We start from the raw sequence: 25,073 nt of genomic DNA, 5'->3' as shown, positions 1-25,073 counted from the left end.
ACCCTGAGATGAGGCAATGGACCTGGCAGGTGTAGGCAGAGAAAGGGCGAAGCCCGTCTCGAACCCCTCTGCCAGATCCATTTGCGAACCTTACGACTTGAGCCGCCGCTCTGCTTCCCTTATCAGAGAGTAATTGCTCACAATGCTCACATTCAGCCGCCTCCCGAGGGCTGACTGAGCATGCTGCGCTCCCAAACAAACAACACACAATACATGTGTATCCCCACCCGTAATGTATGTGGGCAGGGATGAACACACTTCTTGAACTGTTGTTCGCTCTCCATTTATAATGCCTTTTTTATATAGGTGAAAAACTCCTGCCAAACATCTTTCTAAAGACAGACAAAAAACACCAGGGACACAGATTCACACAGAGCGCTTGCTGAAGACACAGAAGCTCACACTCTTTGGTTTGGGTATGCTTTATAGTTTCCTGGTCGATGACGTCACCCGCTTATGTAGTTCTGTCACGCCTATGTAATTCTGTGCTTCACAACGCAATCATGCAGAGGCGTTCCCACAGCGTCTCGACGCAGCGCGAGTTCCCTTGAAAGGAAACTTGTATGTTGTTGGAGAGAATCTGACAAGTTTAAAAAATATTTTCTGGCAAAGGTCACACAATCAAATGACTTCAGTTACAAGAAACATCCCGCAGCTGCCTTCCGCAAACTCTGACCGAACGTACTGTTTCCCTCACCATATGGACATTATGAATAAGAACAGAAATTTTCATTGTAAGTCTAGTGAGAGTCTTGAACTCTGGGAACTGGATGGCCTAACCTCACACTGCTCAATGTAAAACCACCCTAAACTAACATGCTATTATTTGAAAAGAGCAATAAAGAATCTAAGGGTCTGACTGTTTTCTCTTACAGTGGGGTCCAAAATTCAGAGACCACATTGAAAGTCTGGATTTTTTCCCATTTAAACCTGGAAATAGTGGAAACTTAAAGGGATTGTTCATCCAAAAATGAAAATTCTGCCATAATTTACTTACGCTCACATCATTGTAAACCTCTTTGTCTTTGTTGTCCATACAATGAAAGTCAATAGGATCCAATATTGTTTGTCTTCTTTTGTGTTCCACATCAAACTCTAAAGGTAAAGTGTAAAAGCATTTGGGTAGAAAATTTTTCGACCCAAAATATTTTTTTATGCATTAAACATAAGTTTAATGCATAAAAAAAAATAAAAAAATAAATGAAATGATGAAATGACCTCTTTAAAGTCTATGTCATTAACACACACACACACGAACACACACACACTCTCATGGTTATGTCTTTGTTCTGACTTCCCACATGTCAAGTTCAGCAGCTGAGTCCATCTGTTCCTAATTTCAGTGTCAGTCACTGTCTGCAGGAAAAGCAAGGAAACCGGCCTGATCCAGTGTTCCGTTTGGCCGTCAGGCTATCATTTTATCAATGTAACCCAGCATCCAGACTTCAGAGAGTTCAGATGGTTCTCAGAGTTCTCTCCAAAGCGTTGCATGCAATATAAAGCTAAAATATCAGAACAGGACTGTGTTAGAACTGACAAGCAGTAAATATTGTATGTTGGTGGAGAGAATCTAAAAGCGAGAGTCTTAAAAATATTTTGTGGCAGAGGTCACACAATCAAATGACTTCAGTTATGAGAAACGTCTCACAGCTGCCTTCCGCGTCCACTGACCGTAGTTTAGCACACCATATGATTAATATGAACAATAACTGAAGTGAAGTTCTTGAACTCTCTGAGCTTCCTGTGACTTACGATCTAACCTGTAAAACCACTCACAATTTGCAGAAAATTTTAATTTTCAGTATAAATATCCTTAAACCTAGACATATAAATAAAAATAAAGTAAGAAACAAAACAAAAAAACAGTGTATAACTACTGTATATAGGCCTATTTTTTGCCCATGTGTATATATATATACACACACACACACACACAGTTCTTTTTGGTTCCCGAATCTGATTGGCTGAGATCTTTTTCCAGCTGTGCGATATTCACACAGTATCAGCACTGGAACCGTTTCACCGTTTGTATCACTCTGCTTGTGGTGACTGTCATGGTGGATGAGCAAATCCACCATATTTTTTTTTACAAATACCAATGTTGTTGTCACTAATGTAGTTTTAAGAGTTATTTAGACCCCAAATATATGACTCATATATAAATATAGCTTCTATTTTACAATTTGTTTAGACGCTTTCGCAGATGTGAGCTCCAGCGCTCATGTACCCGCAGACAACAGCTTCTTCATTTGGTCTTTATGTTTTCAAAAACTTTTTACAAAAACATTATTTATACATAGCACATGCAGTGTTTTTTTCTGAAGCGTTTTAGTTGGACGTTCGTCTATTGTTTTTTAAATTTTACTACTTGTTGTTCCATTAATGTTTGAAGAATGATCAAATGGAGTGTTCCCTTAACAATTGCATAACCAAGAAAAAACAGGGGTGAATTCGGGTTGATTAGGACACTTTTTCCCCAGTCATCTCGATAGCAAAATGTGTCCCAATCAACCTGAATTTGCCCAATATAAAATGGAAACACTTTACAAAAAGGTCTCATTTTTTAACATTAGTTAATGCATTCAAGTAACACAAACTAACAATGAGCACATAAAACATTTGTGAATGTTAGTTAATAAAAATGTTCATGTTTATGTTAGTTCACAGTGCATTAACTATTAACAGATACAACTTTGGATCTTAAAAGATCTTTTAAGTTCATGTTAACTAAATGTAAACAAATGAAACCTTATTGTAAAGTGTTATAAAACAAATAAAAATACTAACATATAAAATAAAAAGCATATAAAATGAATGAAATGGATCTGACAGTCAAAGATCTAGCACATGAAAATGAACTTAAAAATAAATAAAATTGTCTTTGCCAGAGCCATGCATAAGCAAACCCACACATAAAAATCTGTCATTCTCTCATCATTAATATGTGTACACCTCCTTTGATAAATCACTCCTCTCTCTCTCCCCCATCAACAATAGATGAATTACATCCTGTTCTGACAGACTGAAGGAACATCCTTTGAATGAACTTTCAGCTAATGTGGGAAAGTCTGTTTTATTCTTGAGTCCTTTAGTTTGTTAACTGGTTAGGGAAATAACGCACCAAAAACAGTTTACAAATCACATAAACCTGGAACAATCTTTAAAGACAATGAAGTGGACAAAACAAAAGTCTTTAATGCGACATTGATGTTTTCCATGCGCACTCGGGTTATCTAAATGTAAGTCTAATTGGACTGAGAATGCCAACTAAGCCGTGGACAGCTGCATTTTTTATAAGACAACAGAGGTCTTGAACAATTGATCGAATGAAGAACTGGTTTATCGTCTTTCTGATGTTTTTACAATTAATAATTGTACTAAATCAATAGTCCACACTGGGAGCTCTAGGAACATTAGGAACATTAGGAATAGGAACATTGTGGCCAATTCAGTAATTTCAATTTATTCTCCATTTGTTTTTGACAGCTTATTTCACATATTGCCAAGCAAGATTGCAGCATCCTGTCATGAACTTGGAGCCGTTAAGAACATATCTTTAAAAATGAGGTCTCTGAAAGCAGCTCGCACACATACTATTCACAGAAACAGGCTATCATGAGGTAGTTAAGTGCATCCATATTAGACATCGCTCTGTTTAGCATTATAAGTGAACAGCTTCTTTGTTTAGGAAAAGCAGCCAAACCCAATTATAAGAGAGAAGTTGAAGCGTTATTGTTTTTCTTTAATTCAAAAGTAAAGATCAAACGTGAAACCACTGCATAACTTCCTCAGCTATTGCTTGAAGTCATGGGTTGAAAATGTTTTCCTGTAATGGCTCATGACAATGAACAAAAAACTGCTGAATTGTTTCCATTCACGTTTAGAACTTGTGCCAAAATAAAACATTGAAAAGTGTACTTTTCTTAACAGTTTCATCTTGGTATTTCATATACTGTTGTAAAATGAATGCATATCTTGTCATTTTTATGCAAACTTATTTAATGCCGTTAGATTTTAATGGTATAACATTAACAGTTAGGAGAGTCGATATAAGCTATTGTAGAACATGCTCTACTAAAGGTTTCTAAACGGGCAGAGAACTGAATGACCTCAGAAAAGTTATTGGTGCAGAAATGCAGCCAGCCATTGTAGTGGACACCACCCATCATTAAAGACTTCAACATTACTCTCTATCACTTACATGAACATCTATTGGCGCCAGATAGACACAATACATGTATTGCTTTCAGATGAGCATCCTGTCTCTGCATTTAAAAATCTAACCACGTCTTGGTGAGGTTTTTGTTCTAAACCCCAAACCGTATGTTTTTAAACTGTGCAAATAATTCAGCCCAAACCATTTAATGTACAGAGGTCACTCAAAATTTGTTTCATAGATAATGTCAGTCTTCAGTCTGCTGTCTATTTTTAATTTTGGAAAGATCGCATGATCTACTGACAAATTAAAGAACAGACACAGCCGGATAATTTCCATAATGACACAATCACAATCTACCAAGAGCAGCGCAAATTAGAGTCTGGTTTAAGACGTGCTTTTTTGTGTTCAAAATGTGTCCAAGCCTTTTCAGCACTAATTTTAAATGCGTGTCTTTAGTCAATTCCTGACACCAGAAGAGTATTTGCACTGGCGCAAGGTGTTAGTATATCTAGCCCTAAATTGCCAATAGCCTTCTTTCTTACTTCCATTTACATCCTGAATCATGATTGGTCCCTTGCATACATGTACTCCATCAATTATAGCCGCCTTCATACTACTGTTGATTCTTGAGAGAAGCCGACTGAAAGATAATGAGAAGGCTAAAGTGGCTCGGATATATAGCATTTCATTTATGCGGAACCAAACCTAAAACAAACTTACCTAAACATGATATCCTTATATCCATCTTCATTTCATTTTCTTCATTACAAACTGCTGCAAAATGGGCTGTTATTCAACACACAGATAAAACATTTTAAAAATGAATCACTTTGGGTCTGAAATTGTAAAGTATATATAAAAAAGTATTTTTTAATTTGTAAAGTAGGTCTACTTTAATATCCTTTTGCTGCAAAGAATATTACATATCAGATGAACCAGCGCATAATACTGCATGGTGTGTGTATGTGTATCTGTGCATGGGAACGTGTTGCTATGTAATGTTCAAATGGACTTTTCTCTGAGGGTGTCATCTGTAGGTTGTCAACAGCGGCTGAAATGATGAAATCACAGATCCCGTCCATGATGTAGGTCTCAGAGGTGGCACGCCAGCATCTCAATGCGACTGATGTAAGACTTTCATTAGTCTGCAGTATCGGTGGACTTGGGGCAAGAACTGAGCCATAGGGTAAATTCCACACTTAAGGGAGAAGAGATTCGGCCGGATGAAACAAAGCCAGTTTTCCATCGAGTGTTCCAGTCAACAGCTGTGAACAAAAAAAAGACTTCACTCATGAAACATCCTCTTGCAGCGTGAATTAGTCCATGATAAAACTCTCTATTGTAACTCTATTGAGGTCCTGAATGATTCAAATGAACTAAAGTGCTATGCAGTTATTAATTCCAAAATAATCACATAATCAATGGCATAGTTTTCGTGATCAATTATTAAAGCAAATCCACAGACAAAACAGGAACATAACAACACATCTGCCATCTTAATGACAGAGTTAAAGGGTTGATGGTTTTCATTTATTTATATTTGCCAATAAAAATGTTCTGAAGCTTTTATGTCCTGCACTTTGAATTGTGCTCTCCTGAAGACAATTAGCCAGTTATGTAACCCCATTTATTCAGCAGTTTGTTTACTGAAATCCTACCAACTCTGGATTTTCTACTGACTCTCTATATCTTTTAACGTTTTGACAGGCACAAATCAGAAGCAAAACTTCAGAAGTGTGTTGTGACATGCAGACTCACAGGGTGAAGGATCTAACCAACACATGGTGCCTGGAGGGTTATAGACTTGGGGTAGCAACAAAGACCTCATTGCTTTGTCATAGGTGGGAAATTGTCCAGTCAGGTTTTACAGAGTGACATGAAACTTGGCAGTGACCTGGAGTGCGTTCTGAACAGAGAATATCACATACCTGCCTTTACACACACAGTAAAGTATTTTGAAAGACAATTTTGAAAGTTAAATAATACAAATTTGAAAAGAATTTGAAAGAAAATCAATAAAAAACATATTCAGTTCCAAACATTTTCAGTCACACAGAGAGATAGAGCATCTCCACACGGCAAATGCTTTGTCAGAGCAATCACCTGAATTAAGCATTTCATTATTTGTTCAACTCTTTTTACAATTAATGCTAAATTAATTTTCTATTATATAATTAAATAATTTCATAATAGTGTTTAAACTACTGTTGCACTTCACTGTGGTGTTTACCCATGTACATATTATTGTCCTTGTACATTTAAAGGTGCAGTAAGTGATTTCTGAGAAACAATGTTGATATTTGAAATCAACCCAAACAAACACCCCCCTCCCTTCATTGCTCCACCCCCAAAATGCATGAACACACAATACAAGAGTCATATGGATATCAGCTGAAGCGAAGCAAAATAATGCTTCACAAAACATAAAGCGAAGATGAAAAACGAACAACAAGGAAGGACAAAAAATGAACATACAGTACACAAGTATATACAAGCATATATTATGTTATTATATTAGTCGCCAGCAGCACACCAGCTCCAGACAAACAATGACACTGTCCTGTTACTATAGCTACCATTACAACAACAGCATATCTTGGTTCAGTGAAACATAGCAAAACCAATGTTACTAGGAAGCAGAAACAATGCTACATCTGCGTCCGTTTATCAGGTCTTCCCAGTGCAAGAAAATTTTTCTAATATTAACACAGGTTGCCTGATTATAAGTCTTCTTTCTTGTACATTTAAATACACAAGTAGAAATTTAAGAACTGTTAATCATTCCCAGTCCTTTTTAAAATAAGTTTCTAGAGACTACACTCACAATTTCTAACAAACTGTGTGGTTGCACTTTATTTTACAGTACTTAGTTATCAAAAAAGTACTGGTAATATAAGATTAGGGTTAAAGTTAGGTTTAGGGATAGGTACCTAGTTATAACCCAGTTATTGTAATTGATATAATAAGTGCATAGCATGTACATGCGGAACAGGACTGTTAAATAAAGTGCTACCAATTGAGCTAAATTAAATTGACTACAGACATTTCCATGACTTTTAAAGATTGTATTGATTTTCTTAATGTTTCCAGGCTTGGAAACAACAATCATCTTCATTTTTTCATGATTTGCTCATCTGAATAAAAAACTATTCAAAAAAATCTCTCTTGTAACCTGTTGAATATAACAAATAAAATAAAAAGATATTAAAGCAAAAGCAGCAAAATAAAAAAGCACAGTATTATTATTACTTATTTACGAAGATTTCAATGAGTTGGATGAGATGTTTTTTTTTGTTTTGAAGAAGGCAGAAAGAAGTATCCGTCATAAAATCTACATAAAAAATAATGAGTTATTAGAGAAGAATTCCCTGTCCCATGTATCCTGATCTTCCTTTCATTGAGTATTTCTACCATAGGAGTATAGCTAAGCCTAAATGGTTTTACAAGCAGCTTAACGATAAATCAGAATGCAAAATATTGTACTTTCTGACGCAGGTTTCATAACCTGATTTACTGCAATGTTCCCTGGCTGAAAGCTAAGGAAAGAAGAAACACAAATCAAAGCTTCAAAAAGAAAGCTGAAGAATAAATAACTTGTAGACATGTTTACATGTTTGTTTTTTAGCTCATAGGGGGATCATTTAATATGGTTAGAATAGCCTCCTCAGGATATAAAGCTTTTAGTCATTTAGTCTATGTTTGCAGTGACCCAAGAAAAGCCTGTATTTTCATTAAAATCCCATTTAAATCCCAAATTACCCTGAAGTCACAGGGAAAATCCTTGAAGCTGAAGCTGTGATTTTGAAGACTCAATTACTCAATTTAATTGCTCAGTATCTCTAAACCTGTCTTTGAATAAAAAATTATTAGAATTATGAGCACATATTACATGCCATCCTTCTTCTGCCAATAATAGCCTGGCATAACAGTGAGTTGCTTTAAATTGGCTGCTTTAGGGCGGGTGTCAGTAGAGGTGTCTCCAAAAAATGTGTTGACCTTCAGAGGGAAAAGCTGAGAGCAGAGACAAAGCAAACTGACAGAGCCACTGCCACTGCCCAAAGCCACAAGAGTTATACAAGCAGGAAAATATGCCATCCTGCTGGGCTCACACTTTTTTTTTTACCATAGAAATAAGCTTCTTAAGACTGGCCCACACTTAAAGGTTTTTTAAATGTTCTTCCAAGCACATTCAATCACTCTTAACACACCTCACACCACAGGAATATCTGATAAGATAATCTGTAGAACCTTCAAGATAATCGTGACTTTACCTAGGATTGTCGGAGGACGAGGCCCAAAATCGACCAGATTATCTTGTAGTGTGTGGGTGCCTTTACTTAGGAAAAACTGGATGAGAGAATTGATTTAGTATACCAATACAGTGTATACAGTATATATTTATGAATTATACAGAGTTAACAACTGTTAAATCATGATGCACACTGTGAATCCAAAGATGAATGACTTATTATACTGTTAACACGTGGCCTGACAGCCTCTTCAGTCTGTATTACAGTTACAGCCCAAAAGCTCCCAAAGCTGTCAAGAAAAAGCAATTTTCCAGACACATTCAAATGCAACCTCAAGACAGACCTATTTAGGTCAGATCACCATCCCTGTCCTCATATGAATCCCTTAATTAAACTTAACTTCCATCCCTTGCATCTTCACTTATGAAACATTTTGATTTGGTAATGCTTTGAGATACCAATAAAAAATGTAGGACATCACTGTTATCTGTTTTATCATATTTTAATCCATTTAGCAGATTTTACCCCCAAAAGTCAGCATAGAAAATGTGAAAATTTACAGACTCCATGTGTGTCTTTAAAGGGTTAGTTCACCCAAAAATGAAATTTCTGTCATCATTTACACACCCTTGTGTTGTCCCAAACCCGTAAGACTTTCGCTTCATCACAAATGAAGATCTTTTTGATGAAATCTAAGAGATTTCTGTCCCTCTGTTGACAGTTCACGCAACTACCACTTTGACGCTTCATAAAGTTCATAAAGAAATCGTAAAACCAACTCTGAAGAGACTCAATCGTTTTATATGATGCACAGATTTAATTTAGGCTTTTATTCACATATTAACATTGATCAGTGAACATAAACAGAAGCTCAACCGAACCTGCTTGACTCGTGAGAACAAACCTCATTGGTTCTTGCGGAAGCTCAAACGTGCTGTGAAACACAAGAATGAACCTCATTGGTTCTTGCGGAAGCTCAAACGTGCTGCGTAACACACGAGAATGAACCTCATTGGTTCTTGCGGAAGCTCAAACGTGCTGCGTAACACACGAGAATGAACCTCATTGCTTATTGCGGAAGCTCAAACGTGCTGCGTAACACACGAGAATGAACCTCATTGCTTATTGCGGAAGCTCAAACGTGCTGCGTAACACACGAAAATGAACCTCATTGCTTATTGGGGAAGCTCAAACGTGCTGCGAAATATGAGAATGAACCTCATTGGTTATTGCGGAAGCTCAAACGTGCTGAGAAACACGAGAATGAACCTCATTGCTTATTGCGGAAGCTCAAACGTGCTGCGAAACACGAGAATGAACCTCATTGCTTATTGGGGAAGCTCAAACGTGCTGCGAAATATGAGAATGAACCTCATTGGTTCTTGCGGAAGCTTAAACGTGCTGCGAAACACGAGAATGAACCTCATTGGTTCTTGCGGAAGCTTAAACGTGCTGCGTAACACACGAGAATGAACCTCATTGGTTCTTGCGGAAGCTTAAACGTGCTGCGAAACACACGAGAATGAACCTCATTGGTTCTTGCGGAAGCTTAAACGTGCTGCGTAACACACGAGAATGAACCTCATTGGTTCTTGCACTTCAAGAGAACATGCTTGAGCTTCCGTTTACCATAACTGATGTGTAAGTGGATGAATGTTTACATGTGAACAAAGCCTAAATTAAATCTGTTCATCATATGAAGCGATCGAGTCTCTTCAGAAAATTTGGACTAAACCGCTCAATTCATATGGATTAGTTTTACGATCTCAAACTTTTTGAAGTGTCAAAGTGGCAGTTGCGTAGCTGTCAATGGAGGGACAGAAATCGCTCAGATTTCATCAATGTTCCGAAGATGAATGAAAGTCTTACGGATTTGGAATGACATGAGGGTGAGTAATTAATGACAGAGTTTTCATTTTTGGGTGAACTATCCCATAAATTCTGTTAAAAAAGTCTCTCCTTTCTTAACAAAGTTTGGGGTCAAGTTGGAATTTTTTATGTTTTTGAAAGAAGACTTATGCTCACCAAGGCTGCATTTATTTGATTAAAATACAGTAAAACAGTAATATTGTCAAATATTATTACAAATGAAATAACTGCTTTCTTTTAAAATATATTTTAAAATGTATTCCTGTGATGGCAAAGGTGAATTTACACCATTTTAACTCCAGTCTTCAGTGTCACATGATCTTTAAGAAATCATTCTAATATGCTGATTTGCTGCTCAAGAAAAATGTCTTATTATTATCATTATTGAAAAACAGTTGTGCTGCTTAATATTGCTGGCTGAATAAAAGTATTAATTTCTTCCCCCAACTTTTAAATTAAATGTTGAAGGGATATTTATTTTTAATTATTTTATTTTAATTAATGTTAACATCTTTAATCATACAAAATATCACAAAAGAAAGACTTAAGCAAGTAGACAGGGAGAGCTGAATGATTTACTATCATTTGAGGGCTTTTCAAGTATGCAGACCTGCATTGATTTTCTGTTAGTACTGTTCTCATTGTTGCTCTTCCCTAAAAGGCATAGGTAAGATACAAGCAACCCTTCTGGAGAACAAAGAACCTGCGCAATATCACACATCTGTAAATGTCACAGAAGGGTCACACCTCTGCACTAACTTCCACAAGAACGTCTCAGACTTGGCTTATGGGTAGTGTCTGCCTGAACGGAAAGTCTCTCTCACTCTCTGAAGCCCGTTAGGTGGTAAAACTGAGAGCATTTGAAGTAGGAGAAATCAAGGCCAAGGATTATACTTTCAGAATTATACATAGTAGTTGTGCTATTTGGACGGCAAGGGTGTGAGTCACACACTGATATCTTCATGTGCGCAAACCACTGTTTAAATGACTTATTATCTGCCAGCAATGACTCATCCTTAAATGTCCTAATAACTCAAAAAGCCAGTGTTTTGAAAAGAGGAACTTAACTTGAATAATTTAATTAAACATAATACACAGTGACTATTTACAATAGGAACTTCTGTAAGTGGCTGAATAACAAACAAAAGTAGGTTACATGGACTGGCTGCAATATCTTCCCATGTGTTATTATGTGCATAACAGGTCAAACATAAACACAAAAGGCTACTTTTTGACATCACATTCCTTTACATTACAAAACTTAGTGAGACAGACAATTGTATAAGCAGTGGAAAAAGCGACTGTTAGGAGAATCTTACACCAGAAATGCATTAAAACAGGAGAATGTCCTGGAATGAGGATGACATCTCCTTTGGCAGAGACCAGTAAAGCATTACAGTGAGCATCTGCCTCACAAAATGGGCTAATAACCTCATTGTAAATTATATAAAGTGCCCAACCAACCACCGCTGACCATGTATTTCTTAAATATAATTTAATAAAAATATATAAATATAAAATAAGGAATTGAAAATAAAAAAATAAATAACATAAAAATACATTTTATGTCAACATCACAAAATGCTTGCCCATTGTAAGAATGCAAATATATTGTAAAGCATTTATTTTAATTATTAATTTACATTGTGAAAGAATACAAAGTTGAAAAGATGACCTCAGGGTTCTGTACAGTTTTATGCAACATGGCATCCATAGCACTGGATCTCTCCAAACTTATGACCACAAAGCAGCCAAGAGATACAGCTACAGCTGTTTATGCAATAAAATCCGGCCTCTGCCTTAGGATATAACTCTTTCTCGTCACACATAGCTTCCAAAGTCCATGTGCTGTAACTTAAAGACAAATACAGCCCAATGTGCAGAAATAATATACAGTGGCCTCCAAAAGTATTTGGTCACTTAATTCAAATAAAAATGTCTGAATACCATTGTATTATATAACAAAATATCAAAGCAAGTGGCATTGCAACCAAATGCTGCTCAGCATGGTTTCAATATTAAATTCATTTTTCTGAGCCATTTTTATAATAACATTTTTTTGTCCCAAATGGTGATTTTTAGTGGATGTACTGTATGAATTCGCAACTATGTTCCACTAAGTGCCCAAATACATTTTGTCTTAATCTGGAACCGTCTGTCTGTTTATCTGTCATCCATCCATCAACCCAATCCCCCAAAAAATGTTTGGATGAAATTGAAAAGTGCACTTTTATGGTTTAAGGCCACTGTATGTTATAAAGAGCATCTAGTGCAAAGAAGAATTGCCGAGTTGCAGTAAACACTTTGGGAAAGAAACTCTAGCATACTTCACTCTTTGAGTGAGTAACAACAATAAATGCAGATTTGACTGATGGAGTACATATTAAAAATTGTCCACTATGTCTGAATGAAACGAGACCTGAGAGTTAATGCATGTTGACTTATGAACTGAGCTTTTAAACTTCACAGATCTCTGTATCTCAGCCAGTACAACAGCGACCACTAAGACTTTCCACTTCCAGTCTTGGAAATCTGAATGAATAAGAGTTCGGAACAGGACAAAGAAAAAGAGCAAAACAGTGCATGCAAATCCCTAGGCCATGTGCATATTAATACCAGCTCAAAACACAAGGACTAATTCACGCTGGAGAGTTTAAGACATAATATGGGACTGGATGTGATTACACCTATCAAAGCGAATGAACAATGAACCACTCTGTGGATAGGAGACTGCCAAAAATGAAGACAGCCAAAGATGCGTTTATATTTTCCCCCCAAAAATAGGTGGGGAAATAAGCTTTTAAGCTTCCAAAATGAAGCAAAAGCACCATAAGTCATTTTTGGTCGATTAATCAAGATTCAACTTAAAAGAACGATTCTCTCATGAAATGGTCTGTACTTTCATGAATGCAAGAAGAGCTAGGGCAGAAGATAGGATTCAGTGAATTATGACTTTAATTTTGGTTTGTTCTTCATGCAAACCTGCTTCAGAAGACAGCTGTATTGTGTTGTATATTCTACTTTTATGGTGCAATTGCATCCTTTTTGAAGCTTGAAAAGCTTCAGTTCTCAGTCATTGCAATCCCATGGAAAAGAGAATGAAAAATAGTCTTCAAAAATAGCTCTTTTTGTGTTCTGTAGAAGAAGAAAAAAGTCATATCGTTTTGGAACAACAAGAGGGTGATATAATTTTGAGTGAATTATTATTTTAAGTGATGGCTGAAGACTTCTTCCAGAGGACATTTAATTTCCTTCTCAAGAACAGACAGGCTATAATTGAACATCTGCTGTGTGTACTCGAAAAATAAAGAGCACTACCAAAGCAAAACAAGCTGATCTGATCAGCCATTGTAGTGAACAGCCATGGCCAAGATCTCTGATATCCAGACCCGTAAACAACCAAACAGCTAAGAAGTTGACCTTGTTAGGTAAGAGATGACACTACAGACATGTGTTGGTATAGACAATAAATACTCAAATACAGAACCATCAAAAGGACTGCGTTAAAAAACTATAAAATAAAAATGTATGATTTTTTTTTTGGGCTCATAGGATGCCCTAAATCATAGGTCTTCATTTTTTTTCAAGTCAAGGACCCCTATACAGTGGATAGACAAAATAAGCAGGGACTCACTGTGACACACTCTGGCCAGTTGATAATACCTAGAATATCAAAATCGACTGCTGGCGGTAGATCCGTTTCCTATTTAGCACCTAAACTCTGGAACATTCTTCCTAACATTGTCCGGGAAGCAGACACACTCTGTAAGTTTTAAATCTAGACTAAAAACACATCTTTAACCTGGCATACACATAGAAAATTATACATTCCTATTATTCAAATCAGTTAAATGATTATTAGGCTGCATAAATTAGGACAGCCGGAACCGGGAACACTTCCTTTAACACCTGATGTACTCGATACATCATAAGAAGAATGGCATCTACGCTAATGCTAGTCTTTCTGCTTATTCCGAGGTTTACTGTAATCAGTTGAATCCAGGCTGTATCCAGACCAGATGGAGGGCCTGCGCCTAGACACGACAACAACGCATGATGTAGTCAGCCGGATCCGGACCGTATCCAGAGCAGATGCAGGACCTGCACCTAGACATGACCACAACGCATCCCTGAAGTGACAGCAGAAATTGTGTCAAATAGACTCTCATCAGCACTGATCCTCAACAAATCCGTCTCCATACCGGCGTGATGACTCTGATATTAAACCAGATGGAACTGGATAATATTCAGATTGTTTCAAACCAATCTGACTTCTGACCTATAATGTTGCCTGAATCATAATCATACACTGTTTGTTCATTAGCCAGAGGAGAACTGTCCCCCGACTGAGCCTGGTATCTCCCAAGGTTTTTTTCTCCATTCTGCCACCTGATGGAGTTTTGGTTCCCTGCCACTGTCGCCTTTTTCCACCTTTGTTGCCATTGGCTTGGCTTGCTTAGTTGGGGACATTAAATTTAACATTTAATTTAATAGTCAACAATAATATTGATCTGCCTGCATTGACACTATTATACAAGAACTGAACTGAGCTGGACGATGACATCATGGTTTATTCCAGAGCGGCTATATATATATATATAAATTAACTAAATTAATAACTTTTTTAAAACAAAAATGAAACATCACTGAACTTATTATTACTTATTATTTTCCTGTTATCTCTGTAAAGCGCTATATAAATAAATGTGACTTGACTTGACATACAAAATAAAATTTTTAAAATGTAATTTATTCCTGTGATCACAAAAACAGATTTTTTTTAGCATCCATTACTCCAGTTTTCAGTGTCACAGTGGCAGAAATCATTTTAATATGCTGATTTGGTGCTCAAGAAACATTTCTTGTTCATTGAAAAAAGTTGTGCTCCTTAATATTTTTTAGTGGAAATCGTGATACATTATTTTCCAGGATTCTTCTGTTTAAAAGAACAGCTTTTATTTTAAATCTTTTGTAAACATGTCTTTACTGTCGTTTTGATCAATTTAACGCATTCTTGCTGAATAAAAGCATTAATTAAAAAAATCTCACAAAAGTTAGGTCAAACAATAATTGGTGGACCCTCTGCAGCACCGCCGTGGACCCCTTTTGAAGACTCCTGATCTAAAGAAATGCAAGTTTTAATGGTGAGACCTTCAATCTAACAACTGATGTCCTTTCACATCATTCCAGAAAGACATACTGTTGTGTCGAGCACCTAATGCAGAGCAGGTGCATGACATTCTCTTTTGTCAGGGCTAATACATAACCATGAAATCAGAGTTCCTACTTCAGTGTGGAAGGGTTTTTCAAGGCCATCTCTACGAAATATGATCCTGCATCTGTTTCTGGCCTCAGACAAGTAATTCCATCAAAAGCTCAGGGTGATCAGTTAAAGTGCTACATCCTGACTTCCTACACACACTCCAACGTATAAACAGATGCTCCAATGGATCATTCAGAGCATGTGCTGTCAAAGCCTGTAATTCAGTTTTATATTTTCTATGTGCTAACATGAAACTGAGTTAAATAATTTGGGGATCTCTGAAAGATGACATTATGTGGCTTTGTACAAGACCCGCAGTTATATTTACAATACAGACTCCCCAGAAAGCCGTGATTGGTGTGACCAATCAATGTCATCTACACAACCACAATGTCTGTAAATCATTAATGGGCTTTTAAATAGTTGATACCGTTCAGCCCGATGTGTGGTCACACATTGATGGACTGCTCACAAAAGTTCTCATTTTTCACAAAGACAAATTTTGACCCAGATTTGGACTTGGTTTTCTATTCTCATTATTTTTCTTAGACTCATCAGTCTATAATCCTTCTGTTTTAATGAGTTTTGCAGGACACTATGCCTTATGGAAGAATGGTAAAACTATCAAAAAACAACAAAACCAAAAAACAACACAACAAAATAAAACATGCTTTTAAATCATTTACAATAATTCCTCTCATACATCTCATTCAAAAGCATAAAGCAGCCATGTGCAAATATGATCTGCTTTTCTTGTTTGTGGGGTAACATTAGAAAAATAACTCAATGCCCTCAGTCTTCAGGAATGCTTTATAAAAGCCAGAGGATCCACAAAGAATGTAATACAGGTTTAAAACGACATGAGGGTGAGTAAATGGCAGAATTTTTATATTGGTGTGAACAACTACTTTAAAATCAGTGTCATAAACTAACATGATGTAGCCTGTATGCTATTCTGTTTTTACAACTGCTCATCTCTCAAATATTTCCCATTTCTTATTCATAAACAGAGCACACACTTTTTCCGCTCTGATAAGGAATGCTCTGTAGATGACAGATAGTTGAGTTATGGAGCAGAAGTACTGGCACCACAACTAGTGCTGGGGATCCAAAAGGTGTCAGTCTGAGTGCAAGACGCTTTGGGAAGTTGTGACATGGACAGGGGAAGAGTTGAAGTCATGATAAAGGAGCTGAGCTAAGGCACATGGGTCAGAAAGTCAAGACGCAAGACAGCCAGAGTGGAGAAGATTGGCTACTAAAAAAAACCCTAGTCCAAAAAACACTATTTGGGCACTTATAGGAATAGTTCATTAAAAGCTCTGAGATACGCTCTAGCATAATTTGTTCACAGAGACCACTTGGTTTGATATTTTGTTATCTAATTGTTATCAATGTAATTAATGTACTGTAATTGTGGCGTTTCTGGGTCACTGTATTTGATATCACACTAGAGTCTCAATCTGAACTATCCAAATATGTACCTGTAAATGCTGGTAAAGTATTTGATCTGATTGTTTAAATCACTAGAGTTTGTCTGCCAAAGATGTCATAGCCCTGGGGTTTCAATGCACCGAATCCCTTAATGGAAAGCACAAAAGTCTTTCAGAGGATCATTTGCTCCAAGGGCCAAAGACAAGGCAAGACTTCAGACAGCTTCAGCTCTTCAGTTGATATACTGACCAGATGATGACCGAGCATCTATTCCCCAACAAGGAAGATCTCCCTGCCGATCACGTCTCTCTCTCATGGCCCAGAGAATCAGAGATGTGAGCACACGCTGAACTCACTCCAGAGCGCTTTATAAATCCCACACATTTGCAATGCATGAATCACACTTTCCCTCGCAAAAACGTCCTGTAGCACTAAACCAAAGAATACATTTTACAGCCCTGTAAATTACCACCCTCTCCTCCCTGCGTTCCACTGTCCAAGGTTACAGCACGTTCGTATCCACCGCTGATCAAAAACGGTTAGTGAGATTGCTAATTTGTAAAACCCAAAAATAAAAGTCCTCTCACTATTTACTCATTCTCACATTGTTCGAAACTCATATAACTTTCTTTCCTGAATTACATTATAACGAATGAGGAATACACTGAAATAACGCATTAATTTAAATCTATTTGTCACACAAAGCTATTATATTACTTCAGAAGACTTGGAATATAACAGTATATGAGTCGTATGGATTACTTTTATGACTCTTTTATGGTGGTTTTGTATGGAAGCTTGTTTCTGCCACAGAATAAACCAATTTAAAAGACAATTGCGACTTTTTCTCACAATTTTGAGTTGTAAAGTGAATTGCGTGATATAAAGTCACAATTGCGAGTTATAAAGTCAGAATTGCAAGATATGAACTCGCAATTGTGAGAAAAAAACGTGCAATTCTGACTTTATATATAGCAATTCTGACTTTTTTCACGCAATTGCGAGTTTATATCTCACAATTCTGACTTTATAACACGCAATTGCGATTTTATATCACGCAATTCTGGCTTTATATCTTGCAATTGCGTGTTATAAAGTCAGAATTGCGAGATATAAACTAACAATTCTGAGAAAAAAAGGCAGAATTGTGAGATAAAAAGTCGCAATTAACTTTTTTATTTTTTATCCTGTGGCTTTATCCTACAAGCTTCCATAGTTTTGCATCCTTTTTGAAACATCAAAACCTCAGTCCTAATTCATTTTATATGCAAATTGAAAAACTTTAAAGGTTTCCTTTTGAAAAACTTCAAATGTTTCCTTTTGTGTTCCAAGTCCCCGCCCTACATTTCTTCTTTTCAATAATGTTTCACTTGGATGTACATCACAAAACAGGAGAAAGGATCTGTCGCTGCTTCCATAACCTCGATGGATTTCTCAATCCATATTTATTATATCAGGTCTAACTCACTGGACTCTTATATTGTGCTTTCCATGGCAACACAAAAAAAAACTTTTTTTTAGAGCTCTCTTGTGCCTAAAGTAACAACCTTAGCAGAGTACATATACTTGATTCACAGCCATACACCAGGGAACAAAACATACATCTCAGATCCTTCCTCAAAACATACCTTAAGCACAGTTGGCAAAATCATTCATGTGAACATGACAATGAAACAGATATTTGTTGGAGTGTATTTGACTAACATTCGATATGAGGACTCTGTATATTAAAACAGCAGTATGATGGCTGTAACAGGCCCGTTTGAGTGATGTGTTGAGTTGTGTTGGAGACCGGGGACTGAGGTGAGGACACACTGGACCGAGTGAGGGGTGTAGAGGCTCGTGCTGTGTCTCACAGCGATCTCGCCACACAACCTTTGATTCGCTGCGTGAAACCCCCCTGTGGAAGCTTTTTCTGTGGTTTCATTTAACGGTGAAAGGAAGATGGGGTTTCTCATATGTCCCACAGTAAGGCAGCGGGACAAAACACACACTGTAAAACATATTCAGCTGCACTCAACGAGAAAGGCTGTAATAAAAGAATCTCATTCAGTAGTCGAAGAGATTCTTCTTTTCAGTACCTTCATACCTTATGTTATTGTAATCAGCGTCATGAGGTATTTGAGAAAATAATCTTTCTGTCATTTATAGTCTTTGTGATTAGAAGCAAAATTCAAGAGTACAGCACAAAAAAACAAGTACACACAAACAATTCCAGTCATTTCAACAGGAATCCACATGACCAGGAATATCTCATGAGAGTGAAACATTTCCCCACGCAGATATAACTTCAAGTTTCTCTCACAAATTTTCTGTGACAGAAAGCGACTTTGTGGACTCCACTATGGACAATGGACCTTTTTTGCAGGCAAAAATCTGCTTATGTGACTGCATCTTAATTCTAATTAAGGCAGGATAGCATGCATGCTTTGTTGGGAAGCATCCCAGAATGTACAACAATAGAAAAAAAAAAACAAGCCTGCAGACAAGGTGAAAGAAATGCAGTATAATTCAGTACTGAAAAATATTGGTAAAAATTGTGTAGTGTAATTAAAATGGATTATTTTACCCAATAGCTTAATGTCAAACATAACTGAAATTAATAATGAATCATGCCTTATACAGTAGGTAGCTGCCTATGTAGGTAATGCACAGCAAGGCAGCTCAATTGGTTAGATAGAGATAGATTATAGTGCTTGCAAGGCAGCATTGTATTGATATTTGCCAAAGTTTATATTTATCAGTATGGGTTGAACATGTTCTAAACTCCCTACTTTTAATTTTTATAATTAAGTCCTATACACTATAAAAAAAAGAGTTGCCGCCTTAAAATTTTAAGTACAATCAACTTGGATGTTTAAGTCATTTCAACTTAAATTATATTAAACTGACTTAAATTTTTTTGTGAAAATTTAACTAATTAAAGCAATGTAAAAACATGTTGTCCTAACTTATTGATCATCTATTTTTTTACAGTGTAATTAATTCACCTCAAATCATGCACAAAAAAAGTTTTGTTATAATTTCAGTCTTAGGTTGTGCAGTTGGTCTTATTTTCTTACACATATTCGCACACTGAATAAATGCAATTGGAGTCATTAAGCTAAAGCCTAAAATGCCCTAAAACTTTAAAACTAGCTGCTTTGTAAGAACTGGTATAGTTTCAGTAAAATTAGAGTTATCATTTAATGAGATATTGTTTTAATGTTGTTTACCTCTGGATTTGCAGGGTTGAAAGCCACATTTAGGACCGTTTCAGAGTGTCTCTGGAGCTTATGGAGAAAGTTGCTGCTGCGTATGTCATATATATAGGCCTGGAAGAAAGGTCAAAGGACAGGTTGAAGGTTGAAGTCTCAGCACAGCACATGAAACACATATTATCAACATCAATATAAGCAAAAAATGCTGCTTGCCTCATTATGCATTCACACTCTTTGTAAAGAAACTTTCATACACTGGCTTCAGTGTCTGAGAGAAAAAAGTTAAAAAATGTTGAAGAGGACAAACACGCCATCTCATGTTGCATGCTGTATTTGTGTTACCTTGTAAATGTGCAAATCTAGGGATTACAAATGTACTGTGTGAAATCTTAAAACCTAACTATATGGGTAACAAAGATAAACAGTATGCATGGGTGCATGTCTAACTATGGAATCTTCTTGATAGCATTTTGGCAGTATTTATAGCTAAAAAAGGCAGATCAGCAATCAGCAGATCTGCACTATTTCCAAGCTCAGTTCTATGTAGTGTTTACAGCACAAAGCTACACTACTGTTCAAATGTTAAGGGTAAGTATGATTTAAAAAAAGAAATTAATAATTATTCAGCAAGGATGATCAAGACTGACAGTAAAGACATTTATAATGTTATAAAATTGTTTATTTTCAAATAAAATTCTGTTCATAACAGGAATAAATAATAAAACAGTTATCTTAAATTGTAAGGTAACACTTTACAATAAGTTACAATAAGTTTCATTAGTTAACATTAGTTGACTACATTAGTTAACATTCACTAATGATGAACTGAACTTCCACAGCATTTATTAATCGTTGTTAATGTTAATTTCAACATTTACTAATACATTATAAAATCAAAAGTTGTATTTGTTAACATTAGTTCATACACTGTGAAGTAACATGAACAAACAATGAACAGCTGTATTTTTTATTAACTAACTTTAACAAAGATTAACAAATACAGTAACAAATGTATTGCTCATGGTTAGTTCATGTTAGTTAATACATTAACTAATGTTAACAAATGAAACCTTATTGTAAAGTGTTACCAATTGTAATAATATTTCACAATATTAATGTATTTTTCGATCAAATAATTCAGCATTTACACTACAGCATTAACAAATGAATGAGAAGGTAAATAATGCCATATATGAGGCAGAGAAAACCGGCCATTAAAAAATCTGCCATATAGATAAAAACATGAGACCTATCACAGCAGACTGTTTGGGTTTCTACATGTGTTTCTTACTCAGTCCTCGGAAATACATTGAGAGTGTTCTGGAAAAGACACGGGTCTCTGTGCCAGAAAGAAGCCAGAGATCGCTAACAGGTTTTTGCAACATTAAATTATGTGTATATTTAAGGCATTTAGCAGATGGCCTTATCTAGAACAACTTACAAATCAACTTCAGCATCACGTGCAAAACTAACATGGTCAACTGATAGGAAGCCCATGAGATCTGCCGACACTGTGTCCAAAAAAGACGCAATGTGACAAAGCAATATGCAATATGCTTCTTCATGTTCAATATTTTATCTTAACCAGCTATCAATGGAATTAGGTCAATGGCTTGCTTTTATTTATTTTCTCTTGACATTCCTCTACTTATTTTTGGATAGCTCACCTAAAATTCTACCACATGTATATCCAAATCTATCTTTATTTCTTCTGTGGAACACAAAATAAATATTTTGAAAAACGTCTCAGTGCTATATTTTGTCCATACAGTGAAAGTCAATAGGGTCCAGAGTTGATTTGGACACAGAAATAAATATTTTCCACTGAAGAAAAGTGACAAAGATTGGGTAAATGATCATTCCTCACTCCTATCAAAATCAATCACTTTTTGTTGATCATACTTGTATTTGTTAATTATGGCTTAAAATAAGGCTTGGGATTAATGCAGTAATGAGATGGCGATGAAGTTCTTTTTTTCTGTGATTGTCTTGTGAAATATAAAATGCATCAACAAATTCATCTGGCTTATCGAAGTCTCAAGACAAAACTACTGTTCTCTCCATTCGGCTTCCAGGAAACACTGGAAAGCAGGCGGTGGTGTGGAGATCTTCTCAAAACTGCTTTACCCAGTGCCGGCGATTAATAACAGCTATCAACACGCACATATTATTCCACTGACTTAAGCAAAGACTAAACACACATACACAAACAGAGCAGAGACGGCAGTCCTCCCACACTGGCAACGAGACACATGTGGAAAAGTAATTTGATTGATTCAAAAAGACAAAAATAAACATTCAGTTCAAAATATGGATTATAAGAAAAGAGGTGGCTGCTTTAAATGGTAAGTTTGTGTAAAACCTGATGATCATGCTATCCAGCTATGTTGAGAATAAACCAAAGAGCATCTTGTGCTTCATTGGAAGCAAGAACATCTGACCATCTGTATAAAGACATTCACGATCAATTTTATTTGATTAGTGACCTAGAAATATTGCTGAATCTTAAACATTTCTCTTTGAATCCTAAATCTAGGACATTCATGAGCATTCGCATAAGCCAAAACCCACTATTGCGAGTCACTTTTCATGAAATTGTTGAGTAACATCCACAGTAAAAAACTGAAGGTCAGTGGGACAATAGCTCCGTAAAACACTATTTATTTTTCTCAGAGCTCTTTAAACAACAGAACACCATGAAAGTATGGATATCCCACTGTTTTCCTCATATGAGTGAATTGTTTTGACAATCCTGGCAAAAGGACACAAGACATGGAGAAGCTCAGCAGTAAATGTGATGCAGCTGCTGGATATGATAAGAGATACTCAGAGAGGGAGAAATAAAGAGGTCAATGGAAAAAAGTGGTCTGTCTGTCTATCTATAACTATTAACAAAGAAATAATTTACTTTTGGCAGTTGAACTAGAACATTTTTCTAAATTTGAAACTGTCTTTACATATTCAAAGCATTTTCATAACTCCAATAAGAGAAAAGAAAAAAGTACTGACTACAAAACCTGTTCTTACCTATAATGTGAGAAATGTGGTGTTCAGCGGTTCTGAATGGCGGTTTTATTACCTCTGTCAAGATACACAGGTTCGCACTGGGCCAGAACAGGATTATCTGATTTACAATTATGCTGTACATTCTGTACAATGCTTGTGAAAAATGTAGAGGCACTATGAATTATAGGTCTTATGAATTCTATTACACCTTGCGCTTATTATGACACCATAAAACACTCCACTTAACCAAGAATAAACTATTCTCAATAAACACAGCTGAAAGAGACAGAGACGAGGGGTACAGGACATTGTAGCAGGAGATGTATTAAATGTACTCACACAATGGTCCTCCGAGCCAGTAGCTATGAAGCGACCACAGGGTGAGAAGGCCGCAGTGCAGTGATGACAGCGGTTAACATGGCTCTCATAGCGGCGAACACACCTGACAGAGATGGACAGAAAGAAAGAAAGAGATATTAATTAGTTGAGTTTTGTGAATAATTCTACAATGTGCCAAATTTACATTTTTGCAGCTGCCGAAACTGGTTTGCTGGCGCTTTGTGAATAATATACAAGTGTTTGACAAATAAATACCATAAGCTAAAGTGGCCCAACTTTGCCCAATATGCTTTAATTCAAAGATGTATCCAATAGGATCAGCTGGAAAATACATATCTAGTTCTAGTCTAATTTGTCTAATTTGAACACATTCACAATATTCACATTTGACTTGACCATGTCAGAAATGGTTATCTGAAAGAAAGAAGAAAAAAAAACACTCAGGAAAGTCATCATTCCTTAAAGTGGATCTGTTTAAAATCAGCTTTTCATTTCCAGGCCTTCTTTTGTCTCTCTCTGTAGACATCACCTCCTTTAGAATGTAAATATTAATTTAACAGATACCACTCATCCATAGCAACATACAGGACCATCTTCTGGAACACTGTGATGACTAAGAAAACATCAAGTATGTCCAAATACACAAAATAATATTCAGTGGAGTAGGGCAACACATCCGGAGCCAGTGATTTCTCTGAAGGTGCTATCAAACAGTCAGGATCCATGTTTCATCATGTGGTCCAGAGGGACTATGTAAACTAATGTGAGACGATGCTTCACTTCATTACTCCCATGCTAGGGGCTGTGTTTGCAATTGCTAGATCACATTTCCCTGCATTCTTTTAGTTTATGCTAAATGATGCAGGTAACATTACATACTTATATATATATTTAATTATTTCTTTATTGAATTCCATATTGACCTACCATTTGTCAATATATATACTGTATAGATTTAAAGGCTAATCATAGGACAGCTTTCTGGGTCAATGTGGGTAAGATGTAATAACATGGCATTCAAACACATGCACATTCATTGGGAACTTAGGGTCTGCACTTTGAGCATCCACAAATTAAAAAGTGCTATTTCAAAATCCACAGATGGGAAATTATCCGTAGAGCTTAACCCTAATGAGATCATTATGCCATTATGGAAGTCACAAAAGGGGAATATAAATTGATTTAATGCTAGCAATAGCATCAGCCTTTATGGAGAAGCACAACCATAATAAATTAACTCTTTTAACGAGACTACATAGACTGCCAAAGCATGCTGTTTCTGTCCATGCAATAAAAAAAAGCTAAAAAAACAAACCAACCAAAAAACTGGCATAGACATAACCAGGTTAAAATAACTTGGACTGCAACAGAAAAAGCATCATGGCCCATCATGGAAGAGCTTGCCTGAGGTTCTTGCTCATCACATGAGGTCGGTTGTTATGTTCACTCTGATTGCTTTGCACGCCTTAATGAATCTAGAGTGTTTTTTTGAGGATCTGGGTCTCAATTCCCATTCTGTACAGGCAAGGTTAATCTGCTTCTCATTACGAGGAAAG

The 25,073-nt window shown here is 36.3% G+C and overlaps 1 protein-coding gene across 1 annotated transcript in view; it reads right to left on the bottom strand.

Annotated features, from left to right (window-relative positions):
- Positions 1-3,723: 3,723 nt before the first annotated feature.
- Positions 3,724-25,073, bottom strand: part of wdr27 (WD repeat domain 27) — a 48,242-nt gene continuing 26,892 nt past the window's right edge. Inside the window, exons 23-25 of the mRNA XM_084094068.1 lie at positions 23,518-23,620; positions 20,188-20,286; positions 3,724-5,424 (exon numbers count right to left, since the gene is read on the bottom strand). Coding sequence (XP_083950194.1) covers positions 5,359-5,424; positions 20,188-20,286; positions 23,518-23,620 — 268 coding nt within the window. The 3' untranslated portion in view covers positions 3,724-5,358. The remainder of the gene's footprint in view (positions 5,425-20,187; positions 20,287-23,517; positions 23,621-25,073) is intronic.

Source organism: Abramis brama (genome assembly GCF_963993115.1).
Source record: "Abramis brama genome assembly, chromosome: 19".
In the NCBI taxonomy this organism is placed as follows: Eukaryota; Metazoa; Chordata; class Actinopteri; order Cypriniformes; family Leuciscidae; genus Abramis; species Abramis brama.
Note: the sequence above shows the minus strand (reverse complement) of the source record. Positions and strands in the feature narration are given on the sequence as shown.